The sequence below is a fragment of the Scomber scombrus genome, chromosome 16, assembly GCF_963691925.1.
Source record: "Scomber scombrus chromosome 16, fScoSco1.1, whole genome shotgun sequence".
Classification (NCBI taxonomy): domain Eukaryota; kingdom Metazoa; phylum Chordata; class Actinopteri; order Scombriformes; family Scombridae; genus Scomber; species Scomber scombrus.
In genome coordinates, this window is record NC_084985.1 from 28,490,196 (window position 1) to 28,517,773 (window position 27,578).

Consider the following 27,578-nt stretch of genomic DNA (forward strand, 5'->3'; position numbering starts at 1 on the left):
TATTACAATTGTTATAAACTCACTTAGATTCAGTCAGCAGCTGCTTCAAATCACTGTCTGGAAAAAGTGAATCCAAACCATTTTTTATAAAAAAAAAAAATAAAAAAAATAGATTTGGGGCTTTTGAGAAAACATTCAGGGCTGCAGCCCAAGAAGCCACCTTCTAGCTCCACCCCTGACTGGGTGCATAGAAATATTTATTGTGACCTGTTGGTAGTTGAACAGATTCAACCATCACTTCTATAATTTGCACACATCTCTCCTAATTGCAATCTTTACAGTCCTGCTGTCTGTTTTCTGCTAAATTCTACATCCTTCAATAGACCAGTAACTGGCCTTCTCAGCTTCACCTAACTGGAATGTTCCATCTCAGGTTACCACAGGTTGAGTTACATTAATACTACTCTTTCAAAACATAAACAACATAAGTAACAATTTCTGTTACTGCTGACATCTGTTTCCTGTGCTTAAACACACACACACACACACACACACACACACACACACACACACACACACACACACACACACACACACACACACACACACAAAGCTATGAGTGGACCAAATTATACAGAATGTAATTTACTACAAAACAGTTTTATTCTTCCTACCTCAACTTGACAGAGTAGTGACTCACTACTGAGTACAGCTAATGATGCACACATGTTGCAGCTACTTATGATTAAGCAGATGTTCTGCCCCACTATCACAACTCTCATAAAGGCCAGGACTGAAGCCCTTTAATAAAACACCTGTACTACATCCATGCAAAAGTTACAGGACGGAAACCAACACAAACACCAGACTAAAATCAGTGATTAACACCAGCGATGTTGGAACCATAGACTAGTGAAAGGGTAGAGAGCAACCTTTCCACAAGCTGCGGTAAGTAGCTTTTAAACTTATTGCATGATTTTCATCAGTGATGGTGTTTTCCTAATTGTCAAATATCTATTTTTTTCTGATTACTCAATGACTTCTTGTCGAGGTTGGCTCAAATGGGTTTTTTTTCTCCATGGCAACTTGAGGAACTGGCTGCTGTACCCAAAACCATGAGATGATCAAGTTGTGTAGTCAGCATGTTGATGATCTTCTAGAAACATACATTTATAGATTTGATGTTGTCTTTTATGGTTAAGTACCTATGATTTTAATTTCTCCTTTTCTTTTCCTTTAACTTATTTCTGTGGGGATCATTGTATTTTGTTTTAATGCTTTGGTGCTGATTATTTATATGTGCTTTTGCTGTGTTTTGTTCATAAATGTGCAGTCACTGTATGTAAGCATTTTTTTTAAAGTGCTATATGAATATATATAGGCTACTAATATTTGTTCATATTGCACTTGTTATTATTATATTATTGGGGCAACACACAGATTTAATGTGTAGTTCAATGCCTTATAAGTTTTCCACAACTTCCTCTTCTTCCTTAAATGAATATTGGCTTTATGTAAGGCACATTTATTTATAGCACATTTAAACAAAAAGGCAATTTAAAGTGCTTTACATTATAAAAAATAAAATTAAACTAAAATAGAATAAGACAGATAAAACAAGAGAATAAAAAGTTGCAGTGCAGTATATTAACCCTAAAATTTGGATTTAATAAAAAGCAGTCGCAAACAAATACGTCTTCAGCTGTGATTTAAAAGTTTCCTGTCATATTGTAATCTTGAGATCTCTTGTATTCTATGCAATCATCTGGATTCTTTTCATTTTGCAACATACAGTACAATTATTACTAGTTATTATGAGGGACTCTCAAGGAGTTTTGTCTCATTTGTGGGGGAGAACTTACTGTTTAGGGCCCCAAAAAGACTTGGACTGGCCCTGGTAACAATAACAAGCATTCAGTTTAATGGATCGAATTTAAATAAATACATAAAACTGTCAGAAAAAAACTAAAGAAATAGAATTACACAAGTTGTCAGCGGATTAAAAAAAACAAAAACCAAACCAGAGTGAGGAAGAGTTGATGAGGACTCTGTTGTCATGTGCAGTCTGGATATAGCAGCCGGCTACTATTAGCACAACAGTGGTGTCTGCACTGCAGGCACAGCGGGGCATTTTAACGCCTCAATATCTGCTTTCACAGCAGCACTTCTCCTGTGCCACAGACGCTGACGTTATACTGACCGGGAAACCTAACAAAACTAAAACGGGAAACTAACCACAGGCCGTAAATGGAGCCAGGGACCTCGCGTGAATGCCTGACCGGCGCGGGGTGCCCTGAACCGACCGGTCCGCGGGAGGAGACCCCGGGGGAAGAGGCTAAATGTGGAGAGGGGAGCACCGTGATGTTAAAGCGAAGAGGAGGAGACGAACAAGACTCTGCGGAGGAGGTGAAAGCTGAGTGTGAGGATGATGGAGATGCTGGGATCAAGATTCAAGCCGGAGATGAAGAGGACGGAGGCAAATACGAGGAGGAGTTGGACCCTAGAATTCAGGCATGATGCAACATTTCAATGATTTTAATAACGTTAACCTGTTATCTTTAGACACATTCGACAGTTTTAAATGGTTATATACCACATTCCCTAAACTTAGATGAAATAAACATGTTTATGTATTGCACCAAGTCTGCTCCTTCCACAGACTGGTACCCGGGATGATCAGCAGCATCACTGGGCTGCAACTATCCTCCAACTGAACACATCATTGTCTTATTTCTAATATGTGCCCAGCCTCTCTTTTCCTTTTTTGCTTACAATACAGATCATATTTCCTCTATGTTACCAGGAAGAGCTGGAGCACCTCAACCAAGCCAGCGATGAGATCAACAAGCTGGAGCTGCAGCTGGATGTGAGAAAGTTGTTTATGTTTATATGAGCTGTCACCCAATACTGGCTATTCACCTCTCATTTCAGAGTGTGGTGACAGGGCTAGCTGAACATGATTGTGTGTGTGTGTGTGTGTGTGTGTGTGTGTGTGTGTGTGTGTGTGTGTGTGTGTGTGTGTGTGTGTGTGCGTGCGTGCGTGTGTGTGTGTGTGTTCCCTTCAGGATGCCAGGTCCAGCTACAGGAGGATCCTCACTGATTCTGCCAGGAAGTTGAATGCTCAGGGCTCCCAGCTTGGTGCCTGCATTGAGAAAGCGAGGCCGTACTATGAAGCCCGTAGACTTGCCAAAGAGGTGAGTGTGTCTTTGTAACTTCATGCCACTCTGCTGTGTATGTGCTTGAATTAGAATAAAGGAGATCTGTATTTGGAGCCTGTGTGTCATGCTGAAACCTGTGTGGATAATAATGTGATCCCAGCTTGTACAGATACGTGTGGGCATGTTTCACAGGTGGCAGGAACACGGTTCAGTGGGTGATTTGGTCAGCTTGCTTCATGAGATGTTCCCTCCACAAACAAAAAAATAGTTCATTCCAGGGTATATGTATTGTACTATAGTTTAACAATTATTCCTTGTCTAAAGACCACTGTATATATTACAGTTTACAAACCCACTTCCTGCTTCACCTTTGACTGAGTTTTTTGCACCATTTCAGATGTGTCTACTTTCAATTTGACCTCCAGATGAAGTGGTATAGATCATCTAAATTAATTCCTGACAGCGTTTCTGACATTATCATTATTATTATTAATTATTAAATATTTAATATTTTTGAGCTGTATGCCAATATTTGAGATATTTAAAAAAAAGTTTTTGGTGGATGCACACATCCAGAAGAGGAATAAAGCAGGTGCTGGACCAAACAACAAATAAGAAACAAGTTCTTATGTGCGATGGATCTATTTATCATGTGGATTGATATGTGTAAAAACATTTAAATGAGGAATATCTTGTTTAGAATATAGAGGCGCCTCTATTTTTGAGAAAGGAAAAAAAAGAGATATTATGACGGATGCTCTACTATTGAGTCCCATCGATATCTTTTTTACATTAAGATATAATATTAACAAATATTTTTGATTGAAAAATGTAATTGTGTTCCCATAAATTTGTTAAGGAATTATGACCAATAAGTGTAGTGAACAGAACATTTTACAAAAATGAAGGTCTGTGTTCTCAGGTGGACAGACTATGTAATGGAGACACTGTTTCTAAATGATATCAAACATATCTTTGATATTTCTGTACTGATGTGTTTTTATTTATTAGCTGACACTGATACCAATTTATCGGAAATCAAAATATCCCCCCAGCTGTTTAATCCGTTAATCTAAATACAACTGAATTTAAATCAACCCAAGATTCCAACTTGAAAAACTATTTCAAAATTCCAAAAATAAATCCTCATGTTCATTTGTGGATCAGAAGTTAAACTTGTTTTTATTAACAGTATACCTGTGTGTGATATGAAAGGAGTCGATGATGTCCCTCACATCTCCACAGAACTTCTTCACGTTTTTGAGCTCATTGTTTTGGTTCTACAACCGGTTTTATTCAGCATCATGGCTCTCAGGTTTAAAAAGTCTCAAACTAACACTCCTAGATGTAACCCGAACCACACACATCAGGTGATCAATGCAGTCTGTCAAATACATGCAAAAAAAAGTGTTTTAATCAATTGTTATGCATTATTATAGTTAACTTTGATTTATATAGCGTCTTTCATGAAACCCGAGCTTTACATAGAAATATCATAAAAGGAAAAACTGAGAAATGACAGTTATTAAAGGCAAAAGGCTTTATTGAACAGCTGGGTTTGAGAAGTTTTTTAAAAGTGGATTTCTGCTGGGAGAGAGTTCCAGAGTTTGGGGGCCGGCTCAGAGAAGGCTCTATTAAAGTTTGCAGGCTGGTGTAGGGGAGGGATGTAGGACTTGACTGGGAGTCAGTGAAGGTGGATGAGGGTCGGGGGTGATGTGCTGCCAGGGCTTGTTGTATGTGTTGTGGTTAATGCGCTGAATGCATTATAAATTATGCATACAAATCATTAAATACAATGCACTGAATTCATTATTAAGAAGCCTTTTAATATAAAAATGATATTAAATTGAGTACTTGACATTTTTATATAAAGCATAGCAAAAAAATAAGCTGTTCGGCATTGGCAGAGAAGATTTGACACATTTTTCATGGGTGCAGCCTACATACTCAGCTCTGATGCTCATCCCACAAATGTATGTTCCTTACAAATGTGGCTCCATTTAAAAGGGAAATAAACAGGTTTTCCAACGGTATAAGATTTATTACAAGGGTCATTTATGTACATGTCCTCATTTAATCCATGTTACTAATATTGCCACTTCTTTCTCTCCATAGTTATCCGTAATAAATGTAGTACACTGGAACAAAACCAAAGAGTTGTGTAAATAACAGAACTCATGTTTATTCTACAAAGTCATTCTAAATAGCCTGGACAAAATGATTGGTACTCCTTTTAGAAGTTGTAAGAAATAATTGATTTGTAGTGTTTAATTTGTTTGAATTAGTATCACAGGAGGGACAGCAGCTGGATTTGGTTGCAAGAGGAAAATTGGCCCGAGATTGAATAGAAGGATTGCTCAAATGGTCAAGAAAGAACCAAGGAAACATCCGAACAGATTTTAAAAAAAAAAAAAAAAAAAAAAAAAGATACAAATATTTTCATCCATATCTTTATTTATGAATATTACATTCCATTTCTGCTAAGTCGGTTCTGCTGGATGCCACTAAATACTACACATTGCACCTTTAATGAAACTGAATTATTTATGTAAAACTTTTAACCCTTGAAGGAACAGGACATTAGTCGCAGTCATGTTTAATCAACATGATGAGGAGTCATTTGAAAGTGTAATTGAACTAATGAAAATTGCATGGAGAAAGAGCAGAGGTCTAATTGAAAGCAATAACGCAAATAATAAATAACTAATTTGAACTGTAAAGCAGTGAAGTCATTTGCAGTTTAAAAAACTATTTAGTATCACATCAAAGGTGTTCATATGTGGATTTGGACAGTGTTTGAATGTGTTGTATCATACAAACTACCTCATTTGAAGACTCCATAGCCCAAAAACTGTTCACAGTGATGCAGTCATCAATCTTTAAACAGCAACCTGATGTTTTTTTGGTATCCTCCTCCATCCATCCATCCATGCAGGGATTCCTGCTGCGTCCTCATGCAGACAGTCCACCAGTCCCTCCCATGTGATTAGAGTAACCTTGACTTTAACAGCCTCCTCCAAAACCACTACAGATGCACCTCTCTCTCTCCAGGCTCTGACAGAACTCACTGAGCTGCGTGTCTAGAATGACTTTGTTTATAAATCATTAGAACTCGAGGGAGTTCCTAAACATATAAATATTCTAGCAAACAACCTTAAAACTATGTACGAAGAAGAGATAGCACAATTAAAAAGTGGAAGCTAATAACAATAACATATAGCTTACATATAGAGACAAACAACCAGTCACGTTCACACTCACACCTACAGGGAATTTAGAATCTCCAGTGAACTTAACCTGCATGTTTTTGGTCAGTGGGAGGAAGCTGGAGTAGACACACTGGCACGAGGAGAACATACAAACTCCACACAAAAGAAAATGATCCCAGACTTAAAAAATCAATATTGTCATTTTCACAACTTTATTTATTTTATTCCATCTTGGTATAAAAATGAAATCACTTCAGTGCACCACCCTATAGGTGTGTGACCCTGCACACAAACGGTGTATGCTGCACTACACACATACACCAGCCTTTGCCACATTTGTCTCAAAAAATCGATGGAAAATCCTGTTAAAATGATTGTTTTACTTTTACTTCTAGTCAGTAGAGTGGCAAAATGATATGAGAGAGAGAGAGAGAGAGAGAGAGAGAGAGAGAGAGAGAGAGAGAGAGACGGAGAGAGAGAGAGACGGAGAGAGAGAGAGAGAGAGAGAGAGATCTTCACCTGCAGTTCATTGTCACAGAGAGTCATCGTGACAGAGAAACAACACCTACATGTGAAATGAATTGAACTGCTTGTGAATAGTTGATTATGAAATCTAAATTCTAGACTAAATAAGTGACATTGAAAAATTGTTCTTTTGTATTTTTTAATATTTTATAGAAATATATTCATTCATTATTCTATGTGCTATTACTAGATTATTAAAGACTTACTCCCACCAAAAAAATCTTGTCTTGCGTGTATTTAAGGCATGTAATATGACAGGACAGAGGTCTGATCATTGCAGTTCAGGGTCAGTTGCTCTGTTGAATTGCTCTGCTTTACGTTTAGTGCCTGAATGATCTAATGTGAAGAACCTGACTCGATTTTTTTTGACATAACTTGAATATTTTTTTACCACAATTTGACTGATTTAATGATAAATGATTAATTAAGTCCCATAACCTGAGTTACCTTGAATTACCTTCTAGACATTTCAACATGAAGTAATGAATAATATTTTAATTTCACAGTTATGTGAAACACAGCTGCAGTTGGTGAAGGATCAAGGACCTATAGCACAATTAACAATAAATAGAGCAAAACAATAAAATGTTACTACAGAATTGAAATCTTAAACCCACCTCAACCCACCTACAGAGATGTGCAAAAAGCATCCTCAGAGACCCAACCCAGGCCCATCCCAGCAGGCACAAACAGACCCAGAAGCAGTTTTTCCCTCAGGTGGTGGACTGCCTTTTGAAGTTCTAAGCTCTTAGGAAATACAATGCAAAATGCAAACTAGTGCAATATTCTCTTTATTTTTCTATTTTTCTATAACTGAATTATTAAAAGAATCACTATTTTATATGACAGTGATTATTTATTCTGACTATTTAAAGCAATTATTTATTTTAGGACACATTGATTTTAAGACATTATTTTAAGAGGTCAGGATGTTGCTATATGGAATACTGCTGAACTAAGTTTCGTTGTATTGTTTTATCAGTGCAATGATAATAAAATCTATTCTATATTAAAATTTTTGGTGTGTATTAAAATTCATAAGGACTTGATATGTCTTGATGCAGTTGGTTGTGTGATTGGTTGAATAGTTTTCATTTAGCTGCCTCTGTGTGCTTCCTCCTCCAGGCCCAACAAGAGACCCAGAAGGCTGCTCTGAGGTATGAGAGGGCCGTGTCCATGCACACTGCTGCCAGAGAGATGGTGTATGTGGCGGAGCAGGGCCTTCTGGCTGACAAGAACACCATGGACCCAACCTGGCAGGAGATGCTCAACCATGCCACGTCCAAGGTAAACACCTGCTGCTGGAACCTTGATTTCTACAAAGGGAACGTGGAAATATATTAGATTCTCTGAGGAGGGAAGGGAGCATGTGGAACTATTTTAGCTCGTCACAGATTTATCAGTGTCGATGTATGTGTGAATAAGTAACACTAAATGTCAGCACAGGATTACCATATGTGATGATTTAAAGACAGTGTCCATTACATAGTTCGGCTCACACATTAGTTTGAAAAATCTCTATTTTGTGTCTGAAATAACTGAAATGGTTGTTAAGATTTACTGTAGTTTAATGTTTAATATCGTTATTGTTTGTTAGATTTTATAGCAGGTATCAATAGAGGTTAACAGTGGCCGCCCACTTTTTTAACAGCTCTGGTTTAGGAAGTGAATTTCCCATTCGTTGACATTCCAGAAAATCCTCATTAAGCACATAAAGAGTTTGAGCCTGTAACTTAGCCAACCAGCTATGAGATGAACTGTGACCATAAAACATTGATTTGGAGCAAAAATAAGGAAAATGAAAAAAAGGCCATGGTAAAAGTCTGTATACATACAGTAATTATGCTTCCAATAACCCACTGCAATTGATACCTTTACCAACAACTTCCACCCTTATGATACTTAAGCATGCTTCTTATTGAATTTAACTATTGTCATTATTATAGTGTTTATATTGTTTGTGTGTGTGTGTGTGTGTGTGTGTGTGTGTGTGTATATAGTGTGTGTGTATATAGTGTTTGGTATAGTATAGTATAGTATAGTATAGATTAGTATAGTATAGTACAGTATGGTGTATAGGGTTGTCGACATGATCGATGCTTCGTTCCTGACTGCAATCACTGATCGGGTATACATCAATGCCGGTTTCATGGATTCTACACAAGTGTATCAGTGAAGAAGTGGTGGATCAGATACATAAGGTAATAACATTACTCATTTTTAATAAATGTAAATTTGTGATCCCGTTGCATTCACATAGCTAATATTACATGAGTTAGTCACAGCTGCATAGGATAACCAGCTAGCTAGATACATTAGTAACTAGGGGTGTAACGGTAGACAAAGTGCACAGTTTGATGAGTGCCTTGGTTTTGGGGTCATGGTTTGGTACATTTTTGGTACAGCTGAAAAAAAAGAAAAGGTAGAAATAACATTTTGGTCTTTTATTTAAAAAATGTAAGCATCTAACAATTGCTGATTGTCCAAAACTATTTCAGTCAGGAGAAACAAGTGTATGAAGCAAAGATAATTATTCATTGTACAGATTGATGATTGACTAATTGACGATTAGTCTTGTCAAAAGTCTGTGGCACAGAGACTCTACAGGGAGATTTTGGGGAGACATCAGTCCTGAGCAGCAATGAAATAAATCCCCCTGTGGAGTCCAGACACTGGTGGTGTGGTGGCTGATGAGATTGATGAAGTGATGAATCTGTGAAGGTGGAGGGGCAAGAATAACAGCAGCATGAAAGCATTAAAGACAGAGAGGGAGAAAAACATATTTAAAAAGACAAGATGCCAATGTTGCTTTGCTATTAGATAAATATGACCAGCTGATGTGAACAGCTGATGCTCAGTTGACATCTACAGATAATGACAGCGAAGGAAATGATGAGTGAAAACATGTGAGAGATGTGAGAAACAGAACTATAGACTTCTGCATGCAAAGATCTTCCTGACAGAACGTTCACTATGTCATTATCAAACTATTTCCAGTCTATTGTTTATACAACTGCATGCACCAAACTGTAATGTCTGTACTGTGATGGTTCAGGACAAATACATTATATCATATATTTTGCATGTTGGATGTAAGTACAATATTTCCCTTTTAAAGCAAGGTGAAGTGTAGGTATAAATTACAAGTCCATTAAACAAGTTTTCATCTATGGTATTTATGGTTCTGTTCCTGTTCTCAAATGAAGAAAAATGTGAGCATAATCATATAAATGCCAAAATGTGTATTAACTACGGAGCCCGTAAAGGATCATGCAATATATTTTTTTATGTTGACAGAATCGAGCGCACGTTTTATTAACTCGTGCTAACGTTTTATTAAATTGTGGCCACAATATAGCTATAACGTGCGCACGAAATACTAATTTGTGGCCACGAAATAGGTATAACGTGCGCACGAAATACTAATTAATAATATTAATATCATTCCTGGACAGCTGGGTAAGCAAATGGAGCGCACCTTCTCTAGAACCTGCAATAGCCTACGTCCGGACCAAATTCTGTTCAGTTTCAGCTTGAAATGATCTTAAAAAGCTTTTTTCACTGATGATCTCCTTTGAAAGTAGCATCATGTGTGTCAGACTCTCAGCTGAGGGAACACATAGGTTATATGAACCGCAGCGTTTAATGATGCAGTTACAGTAGCGCTCACTGTATGTATCACGTTGCCAAGGGAACCTATCAGCCTATCAGTGATCAGAATCTAGTTTGTATTGATTTGCAGGTTGTTGTTGCTCTGACTGAACTACTGAATGTGTCTGTAGTGTTCTCTGGACATCACAGAAGATTAAAAGTTCACTAAATTATTGATCAGTCTGATGAAATGTGCTCTAATTTTTATAAACCATTATGTTAACACTTTGATGATCTTTATGCTTGGTCCTGATTTGCTGAAGTCAGTTTTACACTGCTATATTACAGCTAATAGAACCCTGATTAGAAAATTGCGCAATCCTTTATTACCACAGATAATATCTGATCAATAAAAATCATTCCATTTGATTTGCCAAAGACTAAAGTGATTTCATAGGACAGTGTCAGAGCTTGAGCTTAATGTTTAAATCAGCTGCATCAAGTTTAAAGTTTCAGAGCTCTACAATGTGCAGCTGTCACCAGAAATACGGGAGGCATTGAGAGTGCACCGAGCACCCAGGAATGATATTAATATTAACATTATTAACTAGTATTTCGTGCGTACGTTATACCTATTTCGTGACCACGAAATAAGTAGTAAGCTATAACGTGCGCACGCATTAGTATCTCGTTGGCACGAATTAGTACTTCATGCGCACGTTATAGCTATATTGTGGCCACAATTACATTTTTTTACCGTGATCCTTTACGGGCTCTGTAATTAACAAAATGTATATTAAATAATAAAATATTAAAAACATTTCCAGGTTATCTACAATGAAGCAGGCTAATCCCTTCCTCAGTCATTTCTCAGCATACCTGAAAACAGTGATGCCAATGAAAACTGTTATGTTAAAAATGAAAGCTTTTATATTGTATTCCCTACAGTAGTGTTGTAACCGCTGGTGTGTTTAATTCATTCCAGTTTAATTTTCACTGCAAACAAAAAACTAAATGCACACCACATATTTTAAAAGCTCTTTTGTTACAGAACCGTAACACCCAACCTATTTCTTTTCCCTGAATGTTAGCACCTGTTTGTCTTTTGAGTTAAAACCTCAATATGATGATGGGTTACTTTGACTAATAGCATTTGGATGGTGGCAGATTATCCTTCCACTTTGTCTTAAATGGCTTAATACTCAATTTTTATTGTTATCAGCTGTTAAATAGCGAGACATGTAATTTGCTATACTATCATTACTATACTTATCATGCCTACCCGCTATACAGTAGACCATATATATAATCATCATTTTCTTCTTTCAGGTGTGCAGACGGGAGGTCCGGTGACAGAAGCATCTTCTTTTCTTCATTGGCCATACAAGGAGATTTAAAGAGTCCATCATTTATCATACTGGCTGGAAGGTAGAATCTCTGTCACTTGATGACCAGATCATTCCCATGAAGTTCCATCATATAGTAACTACACTAATGTGGATCTTGCTTAGTTCTTCCAGTGCAGCTCCACTTGTGTGAGGAAGGTTATATTTACAGTCATCCATGTTCTCCAAGAGTGGTGGACATTGTGCCAGAAGGAGTCAGTGTGAACATCCCACCATTTTTGCAACATGGCAGGTGGACAAATGAGATTAAACTTATTAAAGACATTGCATCGACCAGGATCCAAGTTGAAATGGAAAATGCCCGTTTGAAAGGATATAAAATTTCATTCCTCACACCTTGCATTTTTGTCCCTAATTTAACTTCCCCTTTGATCTTTTTTTTTATACAATGTACAAAATGAAGCACAGCATTAGTTCATGCAAGACATGGAAGTCATACTCCCCAGCTGTAATCAGCTGACAGCCAATGATTGAATCAGCATACCTTATCAGTCACACACCAATCACAACCATTCTCACCACAAGGCAGTCTATTTAAATAAGACTCCCACCTACACTGGTTTTGCTACACCAACACTCATTCTGCTGCTGGCAAAGCTTGCCTCCACCTTTCTGGTTCAGGGTCCCATCATGGCTCTAGGATCAATCTGCAATTCATGTCTTGTTTTCGGCCCACTCTGCAGGGTAGTTTTGCATTGCGCTCCCTGTTTTTAGCTCAGCATGCTGCTGGCTAATCCCGAGAGTATCTTAGAGTGGAGCCTTCAGAGTCAAGTAAAACTGTATTACCATTTGTTACAATAAATGGTTTGATCTATGACGAGAGTGTTCCTGGCTGAATTTTGTTTAAATGTTAGTAGTGTGGCTATTCTTTTCTTTAGGGATTACAGGTTGTGCCTTTCAAATAATGATACCACAACAGTTATTCTTGTACATACAGCTGAAAGGCCTTGCCAGTTTTTCTGCCTTCTCAAGATGTGGTGCAGGTGTATTTACTTGAATGTACTGGCCTCCCCTTTCAGTGCAACAGGTCTGAATTACTGCTCACCTGGTTAACAATTAGCATGCGGTATAAGAACTGTGATCAAATCATTAATAATAATAATGATACTCATTCAGAAACATTAAAGTATGTAAATGAGAACAGCTAAATTATAAGTTAGACACAGTCTGAGTGACTGCAAGGTTTAACCAGCTGACACTCAGCAGACTAACTGGGCATCACTGTCACATCCTCACCACATGTCGGCAGTGATGCACAGATTTGCTGACTAAAAGAAGAATGAGAGGAACCACGCAGGGTTACGCCACACCAGAGTTGCGGTTAACAGTATGATGGTGAAATTTAACACTGCGGTCAAGTGAGCCGGCGTTCGTCTTTTCGTGGTCAAACCAGCCGCACCAACATTTCAAGTGCGCTCGTATTCCATAATGTATGGCAAATGCACGTAGTTCACGGATACGGAGCGAGTTTTCAAAATAAGACATCGGTTATTCCAAGGCATAAAAAACAGACATGCCAATGTGATAGGCCACATAGTCTAGAATTTATTGATTTAAAATGCTAATTATTTTATTATGAAAAGGCTTGATGCTTTCATACCAATTTTGCACCTCAAGACTATGTTTACTCTCACTGACTTAGTATCAAACATGTATCATTTGAGAGGAATTCATCCTCAAAGTTCCTTCTTTTGCATTGGAAAACGGCACTATGTGCAATATTTACTTTACTGTAAAATCCCTTTGATCCATAATTTCTGACAAAGGTTAATACACTTGACCCCAGGACCATCCTGACTGTTCACTCACTCAGTATCAAGCATATTTACTGTATCATTTTTGAGAAATTCTGCCTCAAAGTTCTTTCTTTTGCATTGAAAAAAGGCCTCATGCTCTATATTTACTCTACTGTAAAATCCCTTTGATCCATAATTTCTGAAAAAGGTTAATACTATTGACCCCAGGGCCATCCTAACTGTTCACTCACTCAGTATCAAGCATATTTACTGTATCATTTTTGAAAAATTCAGCCTCAAAGTTACTTCTTTTGCATTGGAAAAAGGCACTATGTGCAATATTTACTCTACTGTAAAATCCCGTTGATCCATAATTTCTGACAAAGGTTAATACAATTGATCTCAGGACCATCCTGACTGTTCACTCACTCAGTATCAAGCATATTTACTGTATCATTTTTGAGAAATTCAGCTTCAAATTTCCTTTCTTTGCATTGAAAAAAGGCACTATGTGCAATCATGCCTCATGCTCTATATTTATTCTACTGTAAAAACCCTTTGATCCATAATTTCTGACAAAGGTTAATACACATGATCTCAGGACCATCCTGACTGTTCACTCACTCAGTATCAAGCATATTTACTGTATCATTTTTGAGAAATTCAGCTTCAAATTTCCTTTCTTTGCATTGAAAAAAGGCACTATGTGCAATCATGCCTCATGCTCTATATTTATTCTACTGTAAAATCCATTTGATCCATAATTTCTGACAAAGGTTAATACACATGATCTCATGACCATCCTGACTGTTCACTCACTCAGTATCAAGCATATTTACTGTATCATTTTTGAGAAATTCAGCTTTAAAGTTACTTCTTTTGCATTGAAAAAAGGCCTTATGCTCTATATTTACGCTACTGTAAAATCCCTTTGATCAATAATTTCTGAAAAAGGTTAATACTATTGACCCCAGGGCCATCCTGACTGTTCACTCACTCAGTATCAAGCATATTTACTGTATCATTTTTGAGAAATTCAGCTTCAAAAGTCCTTCTTTTGCATTGAAAAAAGGCACTATGTGCAATCATGCCTCATGCTCTATATTTGTTCTACTGTAAAATCCCTTTGATCCATAATTTCTGAAAAAGGTTAATACACTTGACCCCAGGACTATCCTAACTGTTCACTCACTCTGTATCAAGCATATTTACTGTATCATTTTTGAGAAATTCAGCCTCAAAGTTCATTTTTTTGCATTGGAAAACGGCACTATGTGCTATATTTACTCTACTGTAAAATCCCTTTGATCCATAATTTCTGACAAAGGTTAATACAATTGATCTCAGGACCATTCTGACTGTTCACTCACTCAGTTTCAAATATATTTACTGTATCATTTTTGAGAAATTCACCCTCAAAAGTCCTTCTTTTGCATTGAAAAAAGTTACTATGTGCAATCATGCCTCATGCTCTATATTTATTCTACTGTAAAATCCATTTGATCCATAATTTCTGACAAAGGTTAATACACCTGACCCCAGGACCATCCTGACTGTTCACTCACTCAGTATCAAGCATATTTACTGTATCATTTTTGAGAAATTCAGCTTCAAAAGTCCTTCTTTTGCATTGAAAAAAGGCACTATGTGCAATCATGCCTCATGCTCTATATTTGTTCTACTGTAAAATCCCTTTGATCCATAATTTCTGAAAAAGGTTAATACACTTGACCCCAGGACTATCCTAACTGTTCACTCACTCTGTATCAAGCATATTTACTGTATCATTTTTGAGAAATTCAGCCTCAAAGTTCATTTTTTTGCATTGGAAAACGGCACTATGTGCTATATTTACTCTACTGTAAAATCCCTTTGATCCATAATTTCTGACAAAGGTTAATACAATTGATCTCAGGACCATTCTGACTGTTCACTCACTCAGTTTCAAATATATTTACTGTATCATTTTTGAGAAATTCACCCTCAAAAGTCCTTCTTTTGCATTGAAAAAAGGCACTATGTGCAATCATGCCTCATGCTCTATATTTATTCTACTGTAAAATCCATTTGATCCATAATTTCTGAAAAAGGTTAATACAATTGATCTCAGGACCATCCTGACTGTTCACTCACTCAGTTTCAAATATATTTACTGTATCACTTTTGAGAAATTCACCCTCAAAGTTCCTTTTTTTGCATTGAAAAAGGCACTATGTGAAATATTTACTCTACTGTAAAATCCATTTGATCAAAAATTTCTGACAAAGGTTTATACACTTGACCTAACCCTCACTCCTTTAACCCATATATCACTTACATGCAATATTGTGTGTATTTCTTTTGATCATTTTGAGTAAATAAAAATCCCCATTTCCCCTGCTAATTTCCGTGTGTTCTCTCTATGCCCTTGTCAGATTGCAAACGTCAGCCAGGTATGCAAGAACTGATTCCATATCAAACACTGTCACTGTAGCTTTGACAATGCTCTTGATGCTTCTAAAATAATTGTGTTCTATTTTTCAAGAATGCCAAATTAAAAGTCAAAACAGAAATTTTGACTGATTGACTAGCTTAGTGAATTTATTTATAGTTACTGTAGATTAAAATTAATACTGTTAATGGTGATGCCTTTACGCAATAAAAATACAAACAGTAAGCTACTGACTATCTTGAATATGTTTTTTGTTTAAGTCCGTCCACAACTCATATGAGCAACATGTTGCATCAGGTCCCACCACCTCATTTAGCACAGTCAGCACAGAAAATCATACAATGGGCAAAAACATATTCAAGATAGTCAGTAGCTTACTGTTTGTATTTTTATTGCGTAAAGGCATCACCATTAACAGTATTAATTTTAATCTACAGTAACTATAAATAAATTCACTAAGCTAGTCAATCAGTCAAAATTTCTGTTTTGACTTTTAATTTGGCATTCTTGAAAAATAGAACACAATTATTTTAGAAGCATCAAGAGCATTGTCAAAGCTACAGTGACAGTGTTTGATATGGAATCAGTTCTTGCATACCTGGCTGACGTTTGCAATCTGACAAGGGCATAGAGAGAACACACGGAAATTAGCAGGGGAAATGGGGATTTTTATTTACTCAAAATGATCAAAAGAAATACACACAATATTGCATGTAAGTGATATATGGGTTAAAGGAGTGAGGGTTAGGTCAAGTGTATAAACCTTTGTCAGAAATTTTTGATCAAATGGATTTTACAGTAGAGTAAATATTTCACATAGTGCCTTTTTCAATGCAAAAAAAGGAACTTTGAGGGTGAATTTCTCAAAAGTGATACAGTAAATATATTTGAAACTGAGTGAGTGAACAGTCAGGATGGTCCTGAGATCAATTGTATTAACCTTTTTCAGAAATTATGGATCAAATGGATTTTACAGTAGAATAAATATAGAGCATGAGGCATGATTGCACATAGTGCCTTTTTTCAATGCAAAAGAAGGACTTTTGAGGGTGAATTTCTCAAAAATGATACAGTAAATATATTTGAAACTGAGTGAGTGAACAGTCAGGATGGTCCTGAGATCAATTGTATTAACCTTTTTCAGAAATTATGGATCAAAGGGATTTTACAGTAGAGTAAATATTGCACATAGGGCCTTTTTCCAATGCAAAAGAAAGAACTTTGAAGCTGAATTTCTCAAAAGTGATACAGTAAATATATATGAAACTGAGTGAGTGAACAGTCAGGATGGTCCTGAGATCAATTGTATTAACCTTTGTCAGAAATTATGGATCAAAGGGATTTTACAGTAAAGTAAATATTGCACATAGTGCCTTTTTCCAATGCAAAAGAAGTAACTTTGAGGCTGAATTTCTCAAAAATGATACAGTAAATATGCTTGATACTGACTGAGTGAACAGTTAGGATAGCCCTGGGGTCAATAGTATTAACCTTTTTCAGAAATTATGGATCAAAGGGATTTTACAGTAGCGTAAATATAGAGCATAAGGCCTTTTTTCAATGCAAAAGAAGTAACTTTGAAGCTGAACTTCTCAAAAATGATACAGTAAATATGCTTGATACTGAGTGAGTGAACAGTTAGGATGGTCCTGAGATCATGTGTATTAACCTTTGTCAGAAATTATGGATCAAATGGATTTTACAGTAGAATAAATATAGAGCATGAGGCATGATTGCACATAGTGCCTTTTTTCAATGCAAAAGAAGGACTTTTGAGGCAGAATTTCTCAAAAATGATACAGTAAATATGCTTGATACAGAGTGAGTGAACAGTTAGGATAGCCTGGGGTCAAGTGTATTAACCTTTTTCAGAAATTATGGATCAAAGGGATTTTACAGTAGAACAAATATAGAGCATGAGGCATGATTGCACATAGTGCCTTTTTTCAATGCAAAAGAAGGACTTTTGAGGCAGAATTTCTCAAAAATGATACAGTAAATATATTTGAAACTGAGTGAGTGAACAGTCAGGATGGTCCTGAGATCAATTGTATTAACCTTTGTCAGAAATTATGGATCAAAGGGATTTTACAGTAGAGTAAATATTGCACATAGTGCCTTTTTCCAATGCAAAAGAAGTAACTTTGAGGCTGAATTTCTCAAAAATGATACAGTAAATATGCTTGATACAGAGTGAGTGAACAGTTAGGATAGTCCTGGGGTCAAGTGTATTAACCTTTTTCAGAAATTATGGATCAAAGGGATTTTACAGTAGAACAAATATAGAGCATGAGGCATGATTGCACATAGTGCCTTTTTTCAATGCAAAAGAAGGACTTTTGAGGCAGAATTTCTCAAAAATGATACAGTAAATATATTTGAAACTGAGTGAGTGAACAGTCAGGATGGTCCTGAGATCAATTGTATTAACCTTTGTCAGAAATTATGGATCAAAGGGATTTTACAGTAGAGTAAATATTGCACATAGTGCCTTTTTCCAATGCAAAAGAAGTAACTTTGAGGCTGAATTTCTCAAAAATGATACAGTAAATATGCTTGATACTGACTGAGTGAACAGTTAGGATGGCCCTGGGGTCAATAGTATTAACCTTTTTCAGAAATTATGGATTAAAGGGATTTTACAGTAGAGTAAATATTGCACATAGTGCCTTTTTTCAATGCAAAGAAAGGAACTTTGAAGCTGAATTTCTCAAAAATGATACAGTAAATATGCTTGATACTGAGTGAGTGAACAGTTAGGATGGTCCTGGGGTCAGGTGTATTAACCTTTGTCAGAAATTATGGATCAAATGGATTTTACAGTAGAATAAATATAGAGCATGAGGCATGATTGCACATAGTGCCTTTTTTCAATGCAAAAGAAGGACTTTTGAGGCAGAATTTCTCAAAAATGATACAGTAAATATGCTTGATACAGAGTGAGTGAACAGTTAGGATAGTCCTGGGGTCAAGTGTATTAACCTTTTTCAGAAATTATGGATCAAAGGGATTTTACAGTAGAACAAATATAGAGCATGAGGCATGATTGCACATAGTGCCTTTTTTCAATGCAAAAGAAGGACTTTTGAGGCAGAATTTCTCAAAAATGATACAGTAAATATATTTGAAACTGAGTGAGTGAACAGTCAGGATGGTCCTGAGATCAATTGTATTAACCTTTGTCAGAAATTATGGATCAAAGGGATTTTACAGTAGAGTAAATATTGCACATAGTGCCTTTTTCCAATGCAAAAGAAGTAACTTTGAGGCTGAATTTCTCAAAAATGATACAGTAAATATGCTTGATACTGACTGAGTGAACTGTTAGGATGGCCCTGGGGTCAATAGTATTAACCTTTTTCAGAAATTATGGATCAAAGGGATTTTACAGTAGCGTAAATATAGAGCATAAGGCCTTTTTTCAATGCAAAAGAAGTAACTTTGAAGCTGAATTTCTCAAAAATGATACAGTAAATATGCTTGATACTGAGTGAGTGAACAGTCAGGATGATCCTGAGATCACGTGTATGAACCTTTGTCAGAAATTATGGATCAAAGGGATTTTACAGTAGCGTAAATATAGAGCATAATGCCGTTTTTCAATGCAAAAGAAGAAACTTTGAGGCTGACTTTCTCTCAAATGATACATGTTTGATACTAAGTCAGTGAGAGTAAACATAGTCTTGAGGTGCAAAATGTCAAAAATTGGTATGAAAGCATCAAGCCTTTTCATAATAAAATAATTAGCATTTTAGATCAATAGCTTCTAGACTATGTGGCCTATCACATTGGCATGTCTGTTTTTACTGCCTTGGAATAACCGACGTTTTATTTTGAAAACTCGCTCCGTATCAGTGAACTACGTGCATTTGCCATACATTATAGAATACGAGCGCACTTGAAATTTTGGTGCGGCTGGCTTGACCACGAAAAGACGAACGCCGGCTCACTTGACCGCAGTAATTTAACAGGGACACCAAAATGGTGTTGAACAAAGCTGAGCTTCTCTGTTGCTTAGCAATATGTGTCTGATTACAGAGTAAAGTGTGTGAGTGTTGAAACATGTGAGGTTAGTAGAGAAAAGAGGGTAAGAAGCACCAAAGAACTAAAGATCTCAGCAATCGGAGAAGTGGCTCTTGCTTTTATTTTCACAGAGATGTGATGGGTGAACGTCCTTATTAGCCAGCCACAGTCTGACTTTAACAAATAAAAAGAATCCCTTTATACTTTTAAACTTAACTTAAACCATAAACTTCATTTCACATAATAACTTTATAACACAACATCTCAACACATATGAACTCTTTTCTCCGTGTGTATCTCACTGACAGTTGAGTCTCTCCACATGCCCGAATGCACGGATTTGATTGGCTGATTAGCATCACATGAGAAGATTGGCTATGCACAGTGGTCCGTCGCTCCACTTTTACCGTAAAAGCTGGAGAAGCTGCTCCCATTAAATTAGAAACGCTCACACAAAATTTAACAATCCTCAATATTTCATCAGTTACAGGTCCAGGTCCAGATAGGAAGGCGTCTGGGTCTGGATCCGGACCACAGTCCGCTTATCAGTGACCTCTGGCCTAGACTTTAGCCTCTTACTTGTTTTGCTTAAGGAAGGGAGGAGGGTGTATTCCAGGTCCAGCTAGGTTCCTCAGCTCACATGGTGACAGGTGCCATCTTCAAACCTGTATTGGTGGGTTTCATGGCTGCCCCAGTGGGGTTGCAAGAGTTGACTCAGATGAAGAAAAGCAGGGTTATCCTTCTTCACTCCTGCAGGAAAAGGAGAGAGCACTGGTTGCACAGCAGTCTTGTCCGGATCCAGTCATATGCTCGGTTGAACACAGAGAGAATCTCTGCTCATCCAGCAAGGTTGAGATTGTGTGGCCATGTTACTTTAATGCATGGAGGTTACTTCCTCATTGCCTTGGTAACAGCTGGAAGCACAGTCTAATGGGGCGTTCAGACCAAAAGCATCTGACGCGAATTGAGCAGCAAGTCTACATAGAAAATCAATGTAACTGGTGCGATAACACGCAATTTCATATCAGGCGGCGCGAATGAATGAATAAATGAATGAATCAAGCATCTGAAGCGGCGCGAATAAAGTTGGAAAAATTGAACTTTTCAGGTGACATCGCACGCTGCGACATCCAATCAGCGGCGAGTTTCTCCCGACGTCACAAGCACGAATGAAGCGATGATCCAAAAATTGATATTTATGATCAAGCTGCGCGATAGAAGCGATTCAAGCGATTTTTAAGGTGTTTTGTAACTGGAGAGATGTCACAGCTAGGGAGGGGTAATACATGTACATTCCAGCAGATTTCATTGCAGGGAGTTTGACACCTGGGTGTGAATTGAACAAAGCATGAAGTCAGGGAGCTGAAGTCTGTTTGGACTCCTTTTGTTTGACTTGGCATCATGTCTTAGTTATCAGGCTTCAGTCAGCCTTTATGACTGCATGCAGGCCTGTCTTTGTCTCATACACAGCACCCAACAGCATTGTTACAGATAATGTTTGTTGAGGCCCAACAAACATTATCTGTAACAGTGCCATCTGGCTGTACATGTTGAACTGCTTCATTATATTTAATGTGTTGCTGATCACTTGTCCCAACAAGTGAACTTCCATTTAAAGTAGAAGGCGTTTTACTTATGTTCCTATTACCTATCATGTGTAAAGTAGATCAGTCTAGAATACACAAATGCACACAGACAGAATTGCACAACCAGTATATACAGTGTATATATAGTAATTCTAGTATAGAATAATAGAATAATTGTTGTAAATTATTTTTGCTCTAAGAAAGATGTAGTTATAATTAGCTGGGTTTATTTTCTATTTGTTCAGTATATTTCAAACAAACAGTAGTTCATTTAAAAGCTTAATTTTGGTATAGTTAAAAAAAGATTTGCTTTGTTAAGGTCAGTACAGAACAAGAACATCTACTGCCAGAATGGTCAGGTAGAAACTAACTGAACAAAGGCACTGAAATAACTAAATAACTGAAAACGAGGCAGAACCAACTGGAGGAGAGGAACCTTAGCATCTCCAAAATTCAGTAGTCAGGATCTAGAAGATATATTTATCAGTCAAAGCAAACTATTGGCCATCAGTCCCTGCCAGAGGAACACTCAGGGCAGCACCAGATTCAGCACCCTGGACAGCGGTCATGACACTTGAAGCATAAAAAAATGCCTCATGGTCACTAGGTTTCCATCTGAATGTAGCATTATTCCAAACAGAATTTCCTGTAAATCATCAAAAACAATGTGAATGAATGTGTGTTTTCATTCATTACTGTTGTGTAATGTAAATATTAGGAGAAAAAAAAGGAGAAAAAGTTGGCGGCAGTAATGTGTTGAACCACAACAGAAGTAGATTAGGAGAGGATGTCATTTAAGTAGCGGAAGTCAAAACTCAAATGATGGAAAAGTATGTGGAAAACATGGTGGAAATTGGACCTTTCTGTTTGTTTCATGTATTCATTAAGGGACACTGCAGTCTCCTTATTGCCCCACACAGAGCTGATGTGTCTCCTCAGTGGAAGCTTTGCTGATGTCAATTTATTCACCAAGTCTGTTTCTATTGCACCTTGTTGCATTTTGTTCATATCGATACACCAACTTTTCCACCAAGTGTTCAAACGTTTCTGTGATATTTCAAGATGTTTTTCCACTCAGGTATTTTAATGTGCAAAGTGAAAATGTGAATAAAAACTGGTGGATTTAAATACTTCTTGTTATGAGTGCAAAGCAGCCTCTGTATGTATCTTCTGTCAGACTGAATGACTGAATGCAGACGACCCCTAGACAACTACTGCTCACACTCACACTGATGATTCATATACACTTAAATCAAAGTTGACTGTACTAATCTCCGAAGCAGCCATTATGCTGTACATCTCTGCTCTGCATTATGATTAACCACTTAATTGGAATTACTTTAGAGTATGGGTAACATTGTAAAGTGTTTGAAGAGATTCTTAGCTCAGTTACTCATCAGGACAAGCACCTCCTTGAATGAATATCCAGTATTCCATCATTGCCAGGGGGAAGGTTTGAATAGCACGGATGAAAGTGTGAGTCTCTTTTTCTGTTAGTATTGAACTTTAAAGGTCATTGTGCTGTTGCAATGTTAATGATTGATGGTGACTGCTAAAGGTGCCTGCAGTGTTCAGCTGGAGCTGCAGTCTGTTCTGCAGTCAGGCCTCCCCGCCATGTTGGAAACGATGAAACTGGAAAACTATGGAAAAGGCAGCGTGTGAGCTAAATATGAGCAGTGCCACATCGAATCTATGTACCTCGCTTTTGAGGTGAAGGTTCGATACAGTGCATGCGAGATAGAAAAGAAATGCTGAAAATATATTTGTTGATTTTGAAAATCAGTGCTCAGTGAGAATTATGACAAATGTCAATATGTCAATAATGCACCATTGCTATTGTTAAATATAAAGTACATTTTTATAAATGTACACATTAAGACAGGTGTAGTGTGTTAAAATTGAACATCCAGGTCAACTATTGAATAAAGATTACTCATTACTTTCACCAAAGAGGAAAAATTGGAGACATTTACTCGTAATTATGAGGGAATTTGTCATAGTTATAAGATTTGCATCTCATTATCATGACTTCATATCAGTTATAATTACCAGATGACATGTCATAACTATGAGGTCTGATTTCATAACCGATAATCTGTCAATCATATCATCATGCAGTCAGTGCCTCCCTCCAGAGAGGTTTAAACATATTAAATATTCTTTATAAAAATAAACAAATAATGGTATCGAGAATATCATAGAATAAAATACCATAAATATAGTCAATCCAATATAAAGAAATGCCATAATTATCTATATGATGTGTGAACACATTGTGTTTACTATAAAAATACCTAATATATAAATATATCTTACATGAACCTACTTCATGTTAGATTCATTTATTTAGTTTGATTTTATTTAGCAGTTGGCGAGTAACTGTGATGATCGTAGTATACATGTGCACTTTTATACCAGTCCAGTGTTGGCAGAGGGTCATGTGTGCTGTATGTGATGATGCAATGTAACCTCTGTGAGTTTTGTTTTTTGTGTTGGGCAGGTGAACGAGGCAGAGGAGGAGCGTCTTCGCAGTGAGCGGGAGCACCAGAGAGTCACGCAGCTCTGCCAGGAAGCCGAGGCTCGCGTACAGACCCTCCAGAAAACACTGAAGAAGGTCATCCTCAAGTCCAAACCTTACTTTGAACTGAAGGCTCAATTCAATCACATTCTGGAGGTGTGTACCAGCAGTGATTTTTCTTTACAGTGTGTTCATACCGTGAGAAACTTCGCTGATGATTTAAGCCTTTGTGACCAGGCGAGAGCAGGGACACTGACTGTGAACAATACTACACATGACTTAGCATCTTTTCTGCTGATGTACCTTACCTGTGGCTAGTTTCAGCTGCAGTGATTTACTTTACATGCAGACATTTGTTCCTCAGAGGCATTCAAAACTGCTAGCCAAAGCATTCAACCTTCACTGAGTGTAGTTTAGATTGTCAGAATAACCCACATGTCCTGAAGCTTTGCCCTGTGAAGCTCAGCTGCTTTCACTTGCTTTATTTATTTTTTCTATAATGTTTAGCGAGAGCCAGGTTGAAATCTGAACAAATTTCCATTTCTGCTATTCTGCTGGCTAGGAGAGCAGTAAGTTCTTACAGTAATTCAGGTCATCTACTATTGTTCTGATTAATGGGCTGAAGTTCAGATAATATCATTCTGACACTAGTAGAGTGGGTGATATAGATAATACCCTCCATCATGGATATGTATGTCATTTAATGATAAATATTATGATATACTTTCTACTAAAGCAATCAGAGTAGCTGTTAATACATACAAGAATCAGATGGGAATGAAATGATGGAAAAAACATCCAACAAATCCAATATTCCAATAAAGCAGTGCTGCTGACTGGTTGACTCGCCCACAATGAATACAACCAGAGATATGAAAGAGAAGCTACCATGGTGTAAACAGTATGGGAAAATCTATTATGGTTAACAAACTGACATTCCTGTTAACTGTGAAATGTCTTCTTTGCATCAAGTAATTAGTGTTAGAGTATTTAGATTTTGAGTGGTTGAAAACTGCATAAAGTATTTTTGAATGTATTTCAGTAATAGCCCACATTAACTTTATTCTATTTTTTATTAGGATCCCATTAGCTGATACAAAGCATCAGCATCAGGTCCACACAAAACATAAACAAAATAAAACTGAATATGAAAACATGACAAAATCAATCACATGAAGTTAGAAAAAAAGAACATTAGAATTCATTTATATGCATATACACACATATACACTAACTTGCTAACTTCTAAGTTCATGAGCATACATAGTTAAGTCTTGCATCGTGTTTCTGTACTTAATGATTTCACCATACATAAAAAAAAAAAACTATTTACACAATATGAATACAGCTGTAGGGCCATTAGGTGCTTGACTTGTTTTTTTAAAGCTTTCTTATGGCATTTCTGGTGGGATGTGTATGTGTGTTTGAACTAAGTGAAAGTTGACTGTACAAACAATTAGTTTTTTTTTAAGTACATTGATGTTTTTAACAAGTACTAGGAGTGATGCTGTCAGCCTCTCCTCAACTCTCGAGGGACTGACATGCATGTTGTCTACATTAGACCTTAATGTGCATCCTAGGGAGAGATGAGCTGCGTTGTTCTGAGCCAGCTGCAATTTTCCAGGGTCGTTCTTTGCAGCACTTGACCTTATCACTGGGCAATAGTCAAGATGTGATAGAACTAGAGTCTGCAGGACCTGTCTAGTGTGAGAAAAGCAGAGCACCTTTTTTATAACAGATACTTTACTGGTAGTATTTAAAATCTAATTTGCAGACTTGCATGTAACATCTGTTCATGGAGCTTGTCTTGTTGAGGGTTAATAATCTATCTAGTTAGCTATTAGCTATCTAACCTGCAGTTTAGGTTTCAAAATCACTTTGACATGATTGTAGTACTAAATGGATAACACATTGTGATTTCAGTGAGACATTAGCAGTAGATTGATGAAATCAAAGATTAATGAGCTTCAGTTTAGTTTCAACGAGTTTAGTGCTCAAAACAAACTTTAATGAAATAGAAGTGAAAAAGACTTCTCCATTGGTGTCTATGGAGACAGTTGAAGTTACCATGGGTCTTGCTGACTTCCTGTCACCTGTCTTTCAGGAACATAAGGCTAAAGTAGTACAGCTGGAGGAGCAAGTGGCCAAAGTAAAAACACGGTACTCTGTGGCTCTGCGGAACCTGGAACAGATCAGCGAGCAGATCCATGCACAGAGGGGCCGAATCCGAGCGAGCAGCAGGGGGCGGCCTGCTGTCTGTGGTGGACGGAGTCCCCCTGTTGGTGCTGAGGCTGAGGTCCGAGCTGCTGTCGGGATTCAAGTCAGCAGTTGCATTGAAGTCGGTGGGATAGAGAGTGACTGGGCTGACGGTGAGAAAACTAGGTTGTGGGTGGAGAGGCACCGGGAGAGCGGCTGGGGCCAGAGGGAGCGGCTGCAGGCGGAGCAGGCCAGCTCAGACTGCATGTCCGTCATTAGCCTGCAGACCATAGCTTCTGACCTGGAGAAGTGCGACTCTGTGGAACACCTGGGTGACCTCAGCGACGGCGGGAGCGCGCTGGGTGAGGAGTGGAACCGGGACGGCAAGACCCAGCAAAAGCTAGTCAGCAGGGAGGCAGTGACTGACGGGCCCCAGCAGGGAGGGGCCCTCCAGGAGAAGGGAGAGGTTAGTAAAGAGAAGCAGGAGAGCTTCCTCAAGCAGCACCACAGAAGTGTTAGTCTATGATAGTCAGAAGGAGGAGGAAGCTGATGACTGATGATGAATGAGGATTATGGCAAGCGTACGAAGAGGGATCAGAGAGGAAATTAGAGAGAAGAGAGAAGAGAGAAAGTACCCTGACTGAGAGCTGGATCAGGAGCCAGCAGGACTGTGAATGGAGAGGGCTGACAGTGATTGACACTGCAGTTAGGAATAGCAGGGAGGTTTGGCAGGTACATCGACCGCACACTAATGATTCCTTATGTGACAGCAATAAACAGAGAGAGCTGAGAGCACTGACCTTCCATCAGACCTGTGACAGTGTCTGGTCCTGTCTGTCTAGAAAGTGCATGAAACAAAGTCAATTACTGTAGTGTACAAACGTAATACATGCAATTTGATTCATGTGTCTGGTTCTTAATCTGCCCGTAGACCAAAGTCTATCTCTATGTTGACATGGTATCAGCTTGTTTTTCTTCTCTACACATGGACACACATGCTTCTAGTTTAATTCCACTTTGTTATGACTTTGGTCTCATTTTTAAAATTATCCGTTGTCATAACTTTGTACTTCCAAAGCAATTGTTGAAATCTAACATGCTTTGATTTTAATGTGACAAGTAAAATTCATGTCACAATAAAAAACACATCCAGGTACCTGTCCCTTTAACCCTAACCCTAACCCTACTTGGATAATGCAAACTGAGATAAATCCTTATTTACTCTATGATGCTCATCTCAATGCATCAGAACACCTGTG

The 27,578-nt window shown here is 37.6% G+C and overlaps 1 protein-coding gene across 1 annotated transcript; it reads left to right on the top strand.

Moving 5' to 3' along the window:
• Window positions 1-2,187: 2,187 nt before the first annotated feature.
• On the top strand, window positions 2,188-26,926 carry sh3bp5lb (SH3-binding domain protein 5-like, b). The gene is made up of 6 exons (XM_062436251.1): window positions 2,188-2,451; window positions 2,744-2,806; window positions 3,006-3,134; window positions 7,958-8,119; window positions 24,106-24,279; window positions 26,228-26,926. The coding sequence occupies exons 1-6, from the start codon at window positions 2,188-2,190 to the stop codon at window positions 26,843-26,845; spliced, it is 1,410 nt and encodes a 469-aa protein (XP_062292235.1). The 3' UTR covers window positions 26,846-26,926.
• Window positions 26,927-27,578: the final 652 nt, after the last annotated feature.

Excerpts from the sequence above, each read along its gene's own strand:
- sh3bp5lb (XM_062436251.1), top strand. The coding sequence starts at position 2,188 with ATGGAGCCAGGGACCTCGCGTGAATGCCTGACCGGCGCGGGGTGCCCT. Across the intron at positions 2,807-3,005 it reads AGCTGGAGCTGCAGCTGGAT|GATGCCAGGTCCAGCTACAG; the intron begins GTGAGAAAGTTG and ends TGTTCCCTTCAG. Across the intron at positions 3,135-7,957 it reads CCCGTAGACTTGCCAAAGAG|GCCCAACAAGAGACCCAGAA; the intron begins GTGAGTGTGTCT and ends TTCCTCCTCCAG.